At 36.4% G+C, this 12734-nt stretch overlaps 1 protein-coding gene across 1 annotated transcript in view; it reads right to left on the bottom strand.

The window, feature by feature from the left end:
• Positions 1-487: 487 nt before the first annotated feature.
• LOC149152799 (enoyl-[acyl-carrier-protein] reductase [NADH] 1, chloroplastic-like) overlaps positions 488-12734 on the bottom strand; it is a 34835-nt gene continuing 22588 nt past the window's right edge. Inside the window, exons 3-13 of the mRNA XM_089437983.1 lie at positions 4022-4131; positions 3686-3741; positions 3463-3547; positions 3072-3119; positions 2609-2683; positions 2381-2492; positions 2028-2079; positions 1868-1919; positions 1614-1671; positions 1383-1481; positions 488-1235 (exon numbers count right to left, since the gene is read on the bottom strand). Of these exons, the coding sequence (XP_089294109.1) occupies positions 1066-1235; positions 1383-1481; positions 1614-1671; positions 1868-1919; positions 2028-2079; positions 2381-2492; positions 2609-2683; positions 3072-3119; positions 3463-3547; positions 3686-3741; positions 4022-4131 (917 nt within the window). The 3' untranslated portion in view covers positions 488-1065. The remainder of the gene's footprint in view (positions 1236-1382; positions 1482-1613; positions 1672-1867; positions 1920-2027; positions 2080-2380; positions 2493-2608; positions 2684-3071; positions 3120-3462; positions 3548-3685; positions 3742-4021; positions 4132-12734) is intronic.

Raw genomic sequence — 12734 nt, forward strand, 5'->3', positions numbered from 1 at the left:
CAAAAGCCTACAGGTCCTCATCCGGGAATCAATTAAGAGACATACAAGAAATTCCGCAAGCCATTTGGTTTCAAACCTGTTAGATCTATGTGTCTGCAAGTCTTGTTCACAAACAAAGTTTTGCATTTTATGAAGCACAACAAGATTGAGTTGCAGACAAGAAAAAAGTGCTAAGAATGAATGACCAACACCACTGAAGTTATGTCTTGCGATGTGTATCTGTCAACTTATGGTTTTGTTTTCTCAAAGGCAAATATCATGTCAGTCATGTTGTAAGAGTGGTGTGTTAATTCTACTCTTGAAGGGCCACAACAAACATTTGCAAAAGCCTACAGGTCCTCATCCAGGAATCAATTAAGAGACATACAAGAAATTCCGCAAGCCATTTGCAAAGGCTCTGCAATCTTTACATACAATCTGTAGCAGCTTCTAAATTTAGTGTATAAGAATTTCACGTGACTAAAAGCCTGTAAGACAACATAAGGAATATCTAGTAATCTGCTTTTAATAAAATTTATTTATTTTTCTTTAAATTCCAGCCACAAGTATCCAAATGATTGCCAGAACCTATTTTTAACAATTTAAACCTATTGTAAACATTTTTCCAAATAATAGGCCACGCAACAAACAAACAAATTGTAAGACGCCAATATCTACAGGCTACAGCAACTTTTCTTTTGCTTGCTCCATAACCTCTTTAACAGTCTCTTCAGATTAAGTGGAGATGAAACCCCTCCATCTGGTGGATCATTATTCTAAATTGCCATAACGAGAGTCAACATATGCAAAGATGCCTTCAATTAACCTGAATTATACCTCTCTAAAATTCCTCCATGAATACACTAATTTCTGAACAGCCTTTCTTAGTGAGGAGGGAACTTACATTCCTCAATGCTCAATGTTTAGGGTTTTTGTTAACAACCAAACTGCCTTACTGGACTAAAGCATTTAATCAAATAACTCTATCATAACTAGAGACTACCCAGATTCCACTTGAAAGGCACCGGTCACTTGTTATGTGACAACCTGTGACAGATAGACTTCATGACTTGTTTGCTAACAGTATCATGCTGGAGTCCTGCTTTTTTCTGTCTGTGGTATTGCAAGTTCAGCAAAGGCTGGACTATCCACTGCAACTCCCATAGCATGCAACCCATTGTCAACGTATGCAACTGTGCCAGTTATTGCAGAGGCTAATGGTGAAGCTAAAAATGCTGCAGCATTCCCAATCTCATCTGGAAAACAAGTTGCAACATACTATGTCTAAGATGAGCCTGTTTTCTTATTATCTGATAAACAATCTAAGCTCCCTACATGATCATGCAGAATGCCTTGAACAAAATTCCATAAAAGAGGAATAAAAAATGATGGAATTGCATTACCAGCTAGCAAATCCTTTTGCAAGGGAGCATTTGCCATTGAGTATTCAATGATGGTATCTATAAATCCAATTGCCTTTGCAGCTCTGCTTCTCAAGGGGCCTGCAAAACATATAACAGAAAATGTGAAGCAGATAAGAGATAAAGAACCAGTACAGACATGCATAATCACACTGAACTCATGGTCATGATTGAGAATCACAAAGGTGTCTATCTTGATATTCATGAAAGTACCTGCTGAAATTGTATTAACTCTTATGTTGTAGCGTCTTCCAGCTTCAAAAGCAAGCACCTACAGATTTAGAAAGTTTATCAGTTGAAACCCTCCACATAGATCGGATCTATACACTTTTATGCTTTGAAAAAGTTCTACAGAATTCCCATTCTACTTTCAATTTCCTATTTAATTAAAATATTGAATTCACTCAGTGGCAACTAAATAACAGCCTTTAAAAGAAAATACTAATAAAGGAAAATAATTATAATACCCTGGTGTCACTTTCCAGAGCAGCTTTTGCAGAACTCATTCCTCCACCGTATCTGCAAGCAATCATATATTTTTTGTATATTTAGTAGACTTACAAGAATGTTCAAGAGGCAATTTACCCTGTTTTCATTGGGCAAGTAATGAATTTAATTATAACTTACCCTGGAATGATCCTTTCTGATGCAATATATGTGAGAGATATTGTGGACCCACCTGCATCACAAAGCAAGGTCGTTCCAGTTCAGCGCCTATCTTTTCAAGCACCATTCTTTTTCATATCAAACATGTTTGTGGATTCAAGAGGACTATGCACTGAAAACCTGGAATCTTACCTTTATGTAGTAGTATAAATTTCAGTAAGCAAAGATAAAGACTTCGAAAACAAACTAGACGGGTTTGAATTTTCCAATCAAGCTGAAAATAGTTGCAAATGCCTATGAAAAATACATCCTAAAACTAGAATTTCATATGCTAATGATGCCCTAAGACGAACGGTATCTTCGACAAAACTCACCAGGATTCATTATAGGTATAAAGTACTTCAGCAATGAGACAAAAGAATAACTCGAGGCTGAAACAGCTGCAAGGTACCCTTGTCTTGATGTCTCAAGAAGAGGTTTACTAACCTGTCAAGAGCTGACCATCATTAAAAGTACAACGAAAAGAAAGCAAGACAATCTCATACAAGAAATGATAAACAAAAACACATAATGATTTCCATCTTTATAAAAGGATAATGTACCTCTGGACCATTTGCAAGTGAGTGCACAAGAATATCAATGCTTCCAAAGTCTTGTTTTACAGACTCTGCAACTTCCTATCAATTATTTAGATTGAAATATTAGCCATGGGATATAATAGCTCAATCTCTATATCAAACAAATAAGTGCTTAGACTATTTTTCAAATATCATAAATAATAAAGTTAAAAGGCAATGTCCATCCTAATTTTTTTCTCCTTTTCACAAGGAAAATATATTTATATTTCATATGAGGAATATACATGTTCCAGTCCTCAAGAAACTATTCATTATCAACAAGAAGACTCGAAGCCATTACATCAAAGCTGTCATGTCACTTGTGGGAATTGAAATTGGGTGGGGAGAATAATAATCATTCCTCCCAACAACCCGAGGTACACCCAATTGATAATGTCCATCCTAATTTATAACCAAATGCATCGAATATTTTAACAAAAGTAATTACCTGAACTGTCCAATTTGAGGCTCCTGCGTACCTTTTGTTTTTTTTTACCTGTAGTAGAATAGAATAAATTTATTCGTGTTCAAAATTCTAGATACTTTCAGATAAACTAGATTTGAAAATTTGTTTAAAAGATACTAAGGGCATAAATATAGCCTTAATCTCCTCTTATGCCCTCAGCCCCACTGGCCCAGAACCCTGCCAGACATCTATTTCACTTGATATCCAAATCTAACAAATACAAAGGCTTGTTTGAGAATTGTCTACTTAATATATTGCTTTGTACCAAGGCCAACTAACTTTAAAACTCAAGCAGATCCACAAATCAGGAAAGCAATCAAAGAATTAAAGGAAAAATATCTACTTATGGTTGTGATAGGATTAAGATATTTACATCTTCAGGAACATCCTCGAGAGTATCATAAACAGCATCCAGAGGATAGATCTTAGAGATCTCCATCATAGAACCATTTGGCAGCCTGCACTTCGAAATTTGTAGCTTTAATTATACCAAAGCAATGATTCAATTTATAAACAAATTAAGACTTTTGCCTTAAGATTCATGAATAAAAAATGCCTTGCAAACTAAAATAAGGTAAGTCTAAGAGAGTCCTTACACACGTGATTCATCAAACTTGCCTCGTTTCAAGCTGGTTTCAAATATGTTCATAGCCTGGTGAACAACAAAGAAAATCATGGGACTTCTAGCAGTTTTCAAAAAACAAATTTAATGGCAGTATATACACTTAAGAAATCCAGTATGCATTTATGCAAGCAGATCATGAAAACAAAGACAGCTTTAAACACAAGTGTGGCAAGTGAGAAATCTCATGTTCATAATAGCGAGCTTTTTAGCATAAACATGAAATATAAATAGTTTTAAAGACGTGCTTTCAGTTTTTACTGTCTAAAATGCTAAAAGGAAAAACAGTCTCAAGCTTATTATGACGAACCGGAACCCAAGTGCCAACAAGAATTTCTGCACCAGCAGCAGCAAGGGACTTTGCTATGGCCCAACCATATCCATTGTCATCTGCTATTCCAGCAATAAATGCTCTTTTTCCTGGCAAAAAAAGAAAGAAAATTAATGATTGATATGGTAACTTACAAACTTTCAACAATTGAATTTTAACATAAGGTAGAAGGCTAACAGACCAACATCTACTCTCACAATGTATAGTTTTTTCCAGTGAGCAAATATCTGGCAGTAGAGCCTACATATTTGTTAAACCCTATATAATCCCCATGTTAACTCTAAAACCCCTTATTAAACCCTGGATATCGAGTGATTACACTTCTATTGTTATATTGCTATGTAGGCTATAACCTTTCACTATACCATTTTGTTATAATTGTACTCTCTCTCTCTCTCTCTCTCGATATATATATATATATATATATATCTATATATATATATATATATAAGCAGACCTAGTCTTAGAATTATAAAATCTTGTCTTATACATTGTTCTCATTGCAAAAGGAAGTTTCACCATAGAGTGGCCTGTACTTATTGGTTTCTTATCATTTTTAAAGCCCAAGTTCCATAACATTTGGTATCAAAGCATATAGGCCTAGGGTTTTGTTGCTTCAAAAAGGTCATCATGGCATTTTCACTATAACTTTTTTCTGGAAAGTTTCAAAAGTGAAATTTTGAGCAGATTTAGGCAAGATCTTGACAAACATCTAGATAAAATTTCAGATTTTGGTTTGCTATAATTTCAGATATATACGCTGAGGAAGTTAGAGTTTGTGATTGGTCCTAAAATCTGTTTCAAACAAATCATCTCACAATTTTCACTATAATTTTTTTCAAGGAAGTTTTTAGACCGTGAAATTTTGTTCAACTAGAGAATAAATCTCAAGATTGAAATTCTTAGAGATCTGAGGAGACATAACAAAGTACCTCAGGTAAAAAATTCAGAATTATATTTGAAGAATTGGACACGTGGCACACTACAAATTTTATCCTGGAAAGAGGCCAAAAATCAGCAAGTTTTGAGAAAGTTAACATGACTTTCACTAGGCAAATCAAATTCTGGTCAAACCTGCAGAATTGTAGAGAAGACATATCAAAGTATCACACTCCAAAATTTCAGATTCAAAAGGGCTCAAATGTCAGGGATATATCAAGAGAAAGGTTAGCCATTGAGATATTCTCCAAATTAAGGCTTTAAAGGTGTGTAACTTACAAGCGACATCACTTTTGATTAAGATACATTTTTTTGGGTGACTGAAAGTTGTGATAAAGAGGAGTACTATTATTATTTTCTCACATGGCTCCAAAGAAAAATCCAAAAGCTATTCCACCAATTAAACCTCTTGAAGGTTCATTAATGACTCATCAAGAAATAGAAGATATCCATTATTGAGTAACCAAGTTGGAAGATCAATTGTCACAAACGCAAGGATAAGTAAAGAATGTGGAACAAAAAATGGTGGAAACAAAGAAAGAAACATGAAAATTTTGTAGGGAAGAAATACAAAAGTACATCACTGAAAACATGGAAGAAATACAAAAATCCACGACTGAAAACAAGGAAGAAATAAAAAATATATTATTATGGAATCTCCCTAAAAAGGATGAAGCTTTCTGCCCTTCAGGATGGGTGAAGTGTTCACCTGAAACATTGGACGCCCCATCGAGATCACACAGTGTTCCAAAAGTTTTCATCATCAAGGATATTGAGATCCAAGGAAATCATGAAAATAAAAAGAAGCAAAGTGTCGAGACTCCTAAATCGATTTGGTTTCCCTCATATAAATAGAGGTAAGCTGATTTCGGATCATGTTAAATTTCTAATACCAGCCATATTTATTTTCTCGTGGCAATTAAATTTATCCCCAACAATTTATTTATTTACCCAAATAATTAATGAATCACCAAAAATATAACATCACTGGTATTTTTAACTTCTACAATTAAATATATGCAACGAAATAAACCAAAGAGATCAATCACACATTGCAAAATAAATTCACTTGCAACAATTCTTTGTCATTTCATTATCTGGAAAATTTGGGTTTTTCAACCCACAAAGATACAAGGAAAAATACAAAGCCCTGGAACCTGGAACACAACTCCCTCAGAATGAATTCGACCCAAGGTAACTCGGTCTCACGTAAATTAGCCTCCGGATGAAATCGGCCTGGAGAACTCGACCCAACTACTCTGCCAGCAACTCGACCTGCGCCCTCCTTGCGTGACATTGATGCGCACTAGGGAAAACTCAGCCTCCTCCAGATAAATTCAATCTCCCTCCAGTAACTCGACCTTGCAATCTCCTCCTAGTTGGCCTTCCTGGATTTGCACAAACCCACTCGCACTAGTCCACTAAGCCACTCGCACTGGTCACTAGTCCACTAAGCCACTCGCACTTAGAGAAAATTACTTTCTTTGAATGATAATTCATTCACACAACTTGTGATCTTAGGGTGTATTCACCTCCTTACTAGGCTTCCTTTATAATCATGATTGAAAGTCCAAATCCCTAACCCCAATCTCCCTTCTAGAACCATCTTGGAGATCAACGATTAAGATTATTGTTGAAATGTGTAACTAGGTTCGGTCTTCATAATATCTTATGTATTTTATGTATTTGATGTAAAAGAGAAAGAAAAAAAATTTATTATTATTTTATAGCATGGGTTTCATGCTCAAAGTTAATTTGTTTTTAGGTCAAATCTCCCATTGTGTGCTTCTAGGGTTTTGTCATAGAGTCAAGAATTCAAAAGGGTCATTGTCATATGTAATAGACCCTATTGGGCATCTTATATCAAGTCAAAAGAATTTATTTGAGTCAAAATGTGTCCAAGAGTCCCTCCAAGACCAAGTCGGCCTACAAAGAAGAAGTCGGCCTCATTAAGGGCAATTCGCACTCCTAGAAAGCCTATATATAAGAGGCATTCGACCTCATTTGGAGGAGACTATCAAGAAATCCAAGAAAGTTCGATCACAAGAAGAAGAATTCCAAAAAGGCAAGCAAAGATCAAGGGACGGCTAGAAGACAACAAATCTAAATTTTTTGGGAATATTTCTCTCACACGTGTGAAGAAGAAGCTAGGGTTTCTGCAGCAACAAGAACAAAATTTCAAATCTCCTAAGAAGGTCGAAATTTGTGATCTAAAGGCAAGACATATCATCCATTTGACTTAGAAAAAAGAAACAAGCCAATCGAAGAAGAAAGGAGGTATAAAATAGCCTCTCTATCCCACACGTGCGAAGTTGCAGCCATTGCAGAAGGGCCGAAAATTGCAGACCTACAGTGAAGGCCGAAATTTGTTGTTGGGGGTCGAAGTCGCAAAAAGCTGCCAGAGTCGAAGTTGTTGGAAGAACAAAATTTGTTGCTCATCAAAAGGAAGGCTGATTTGGTCTTGGAGGGGTCTCAGTCTTGGGTCTAAAGGTCTTGGAATTCATCATTTGAAGATTCTATAAGAAGAGAAGAATTACTTGTGGATTTTCCTCTCTAGTAGAGGTTTTGGCCCTGGCTAGCAACCTGCATCTTGTGTCCATTTGTTCTATTGATCTTCATGTTTTGGTAGTTGTTTGATGATAAGAACACCATAATAATCAAGAGAAGAAGAAGCTAATTGTAAATACTACAAATTGAAGTAAAGAACATCACAAGCAGTTATCAAGTTGAGAGAAGTCACCCCTAATCTAGCTGCCCTGGAGTTCTCAACATGGTATCAGAGCTAAGGTGACAAGGAAATGCAACTTGAAGATCATAAGGGTCGAATATAAGAGGAAGAACATCAAGGAGATCTAGTCATCACATCACAAAAGCCCTATCATCTTGAAGGAAAAAGTTTTGGAAGAAGAAAAGAAGACTTCAAGGACCCCACCTCCATCTCAAAGAAAGAAGGACTCTACACATTTGAACTATTTTGGGAAGCTTCCACATTCTTCATCATCATCAAAGGAATCTCCTTCATATTGAAGAAAAGAATACATCTCAAGCATCTTTCAAGGAAGAAGAAGATCTCTCCTTATCTTGAAGAAGAAGCATTGCCATTTTGAAGAGAGTAGAACATCCCTCTCTCATTCTAAAGTTCACACTCTAGTGGAAGACATCATCTGCAAGGAGGCATCTTCATTTGTCAAGTAAGTACTTTATATTCATGTCTCAACCTACAAATCAAATGACTAATTTCTGCAAGGATAACAATAAACTTGTTGGGACATCAAACTACCTTGCATGGAAGAAAAGAATAGATTTGATTCTTACAAAAAATGAAGTTTTTGATTATGTCAAGGGCTCCATCACAAAGCCTCCTCAAGAACAATCTCAAGCATTATCAAAATATATGAAAGGAGAAATAAGGGCTCAAAGAATCCTCATTGAATCTATCAAGGATTCTCTCATTCCCTTTGTAGCAAAATTGAAGACATCAAAAGAGATCTATGACAAGTTGGTAGAGTTGTACTCTGTAAGTACAGCTGGGGAAATAATATCTTTAAGAACTGAATTATACAAGATGAAAGTATCAAAGGAAGAAGGGGTAGCTTCATATCTCATGAAGGTATCTCAAATTAGAGATCAACTACAAGAGCTAGGAGAAACAATGTCAAATCCAGAGATGACCACTTGTGTACTCAATGCACTACCAGATGAATGGGGCAACTTTGTATCAAGCATCTATGGAAAGAAGGAAGCTACACCATTTGGTGATCTATGGCATTATGTAAGAATGAAGAAACCAGATTAAAAGCAAGGAATGACGTTGGATCAAATGAGAAAACACAAGCATTTGCAGCTATGAGAAGGAAAAAAAGAAAGTTTGGAAGATTTAAGCCTCAAAAGAAATTTCAAAAGAAAAATGATATGTCTGATTCAGTGTTATGAATGTAATGAATATGGGCACTTCAAGTGGAATTGTCCTAAACTCAATAAGGGAAACAAGAAAAGGAAAGAAAGAAGTGAAGCCCATGTGACCGAAGAAGTAGAAGAACCGAAAGAGAAGAAATCTAAGAAGGAAGAAGTGAAAGACCTCTACTATTAAAGGTCTCTCATACATTGAGTTTATTTTCAAGACAACAGTCATGGTAGGAAGCATTACAATTATGATAAGATGCATTATAGCAATAAATGAGATGGCATCATACTAGAAGCATGAAAGGATAGCAGAAACAATAATTTGCATGGTTGAAGCAAGTCATCTAGCAAGATGGGAAGATAAGAGATCAGCACTCGTCATCATCATTAAAAAGAAGTATTTGCAGAATAAGGATCACCAAGATCCTCCATCAAAATCAATGTTGAAAAGGTTCATCTCTACTTGGAAGAAGCAAGTCTTACATAGATGGTCTACATTCCACCTAGTGTGGGATCCACAGTTTAGAAGGATGAAGGATGATGACAGAAATGTGCAGCATGATAATTTAGTTAAACTATTTTTCATCTTCAAGCAAGGGAAAGGAAGTTGCTAAAGGAAGCCTAGATGATCACATGAAGGAAAAAGGTATGCATATATTTGGTAACTCTTAATAGATAGATAAAGTCATCACTTAATTGCAGATAGAATGGGTAAACATGAATAAAAAAGAAGGAACTTTTCCTTCTGAATGATACATGAAGGCTTAAATACAATATGCTTTGAACTCTTCTACATTATGACATGATAAAATCAACATCATAAGACCTCATGAAGAATATGAGGTGGTGGGCAATAATTGTTCCTATGCAAGAGGAGCTATGTATAGAAATCTGGACTATTATCTGGAGGAAGCAGTATGTGAAAAAGTTGAAAGAAGAGTTCGTAAAGATGTATCTACAACGACTTAGATAAGATGATTAATCAACATCTGATAACAATTAGAAGGATTAACTATGATATCTCCATGAAGAAGCTATGAATATTCTGATAAGTATAGTAGAACCTTGGTAATAAATGTCTTGGAGATGGATTCATATAGCATACAAAAAGATGTTGATGTTGCAGAAGCAGATGTTATGACGAAGGGCCATCATGAAGAGGTAAGTCTAATTTTGAAGTTCACTTTTGATTTTTTGAAGATAAAAACAAGCATATGGTTAGATTGGAACAGGGCTACTGGCAGAAGGTTGTAGAAATTCACTTACAACTACACATAAAATTGGATGTATGATTCTAAAAGAAACATGACTTGGAAGAACGAAGGATAGCCAGAGGATGACAAAGAAGGTCACTTTCCGATGAAAAGAAGGATGACATGACTAGCATTACTTGGTTCAACACTATGTTTCGTTGAAAAGAAAAAGGGAAAGTGATGAAGAAGATGGTTGAAGCCCTATGAAGAAGTTATGGAAGAAGATGGCTCCATGATGTAGAAGTTGAAATTTATTCATGACATGATGATGCAGAAAGAGGAGCCCTACAAGTAGTTGATAGTACCATGATCTCCATGAAAGAATAGATAGTTGTTGTTGAAAACAAGTCCCTAGTTAAGAGGGAGCTTGGGTATATTCCTTTCATGTAAAGGAATTGTTGAAGAAAATGTAACTAGGTTCGGACTTCATAATGACATGATCTTTGTAAACGATGTAATAAAGAAAATAAATTATTTTTGTATGCCTTGCTACATGGGTTTCATGAGCAAGAAGTGTCACTAGGTGAAAGACTTCTTCTTGATGTCTTTAGAATTTTATTATTATGTCAAAGAGTCGTGTCATATGTAAAAGCTCTCTAAGAAGCTTATGTAAATGCATACAAGTCTTCAACAATGTGGAACAGCCCTCCAAGACCAAGAACAATACTTCAAATGCAAGCACACTGAAGTCTGCAAGCAAAACAACGAAGAGATCACCATGTTGGCTCGAAAATAGAACTAAATGGATAAATGCAAGTTATGTCAGCTTGGGCAATAGACATGTCAATTCATGGATGCACGTCGGCTCATTTGTAGAGCACCAACCACTATAAGTAGGTGGCTAGGGTATCCAAAATGAAATGAAATAGAACTCGCATTTTTTTTGAGTTGCGGATGGATGTGAGGTGCAAGCAGGAGATCTCGGTTGGGTATAAGATCTCAGGGGAACTTGTTAGATGCGGTTATGATCACAGCAAGGAAGGATGATAATCCCCTCCTCCTCGGAGGTGTACCTCCTCACAGAAAGCATGATCATTATCTCTCGGTGAGATCTCTAGAACCCTACAGGAGCAAGAACAATCTCGGCAACTCAGAGCCTGGAGTCACAGTGCTATTCCTCGATGAGTATAACAGGTTCCACGCAATTGTGATCTCGGAGCTCTGTCCCTATGTTACTCTGTCTCAAGGTCAACAATCTCAATCACATTATATTGCAGTTGTAACATGTTCTCAGCACAATTGTGATGACATCGCAAATCTTACAGGAGCATGGAGAGTACCGTAACACAGTCTCGACATAACCACAATTGACCTCGGTGCAATGAGATATTAGTTATAGTCTCCGGTGAAAGATCAGAGGCTGCCCTAATTTCTTATCAAAGGATATCAATGACTATCACAGTGTCGGATTGATGAGAAGGAGAAGTATTACAACCTTCGCACCCTTCCTAAACTTTGCCACAGTCTTAGCATATTGATGGTGAAGAAGATCCACGTGATATCTCTGTAGTAGTCTTGGTATGAAGAGAAGGAAACGTAATGACAGTGAAAAGGGTTACAGTTTCAACGTAATGAGAAGCAGTGATAAGCATTACTTTCTTGGCATAATAAGAAAAGGTGACAAGTCTCAAAATACACTCTCGACATGATCACAGTCAATGTGATAATGATCTCAGCAAGAGTGTAGTGATGATCTTAGTAAAGGAGCAGCAAGGATGATCTCAGTGGAGTTGCAACAACAGTAAGTATAGCAGCAGTAATGAGGATGATCTCAGCAGTGAACAGAGGAAGGGATTGATGATCTTGGTCTTGGAGAGGCAGAATGTGTCAAGGGTCATGGTCTTGGTATTCGTCAATGGAATCCCTAAGAAGAATTTTGTGTGGGTTTTCCTCTCCAAGAGGGAAAGGTTTTGGCCCTGGCGGAAAGCCAAATTTTTGTGTTCTTGTCTCTTTTGTTTTGATAGCAGTTTGATGAAGTAAACACACACACACTAATAATGAATGGAACATCAAGCTAAGATTAATTGTATAAACACTTCACAAATTGTTATCATGTAACGAAGAATCAATTTAATTATGCACGCCCTCGATTCTTCAATAGGAATGAGTAGATCCTCCCTAGTTGAGAGGAGAGAGACAAATCATTCTTGTCTTCACATCATGAAAAAAGAATGGAGGATTGGGTAAGCATCTGAGACCGATATCGATACTCTTCGAGGATGAGGTAGGGCATCCAATAAGCAAGAGTAGTCGAAGAGGAGATTCTTTGAGGATGTGTAAATCCAAGAAGGGAATGGTCCTAAAAGGACATACCTTGTGAACATTCGGATGGGGTATGTGCCTTGAGAGACAATAATGAAGGTGTCTATAAATCATTGTCTCCCCAGCATTGTGCTCTAATCGAATGGAGAGATAGAGTTGTTAGTGAAGCCCTTGCCATATGACAATGTTGGTTGATATGATGAGATGCACTGATATAAGCTAAAAAGATACCTTATGAGATGGCTTACCAATCTGACTCTTCTTATGAGAAATCTTCAGTATGAGAATGTCCATGTACCATCAATGTATTATGAATACCTCCCTAGTTAAGAGGG

Source organism: Pinus tabuliformis, chromosome 9 (assembly GCF_031772625.1).
Source record: "Pinus tabuliformis cultivar Carrire ecotype Pingquan chromosome 9, CPIR1, whole genome shotgun sequence".
Classification (NCBI taxonomy): Eukaryota; Viridiplantae; Streptophyta; class Pinopsida; order Pinales; family Pinaceae; genus Pinus; species Pinus tabuliformis.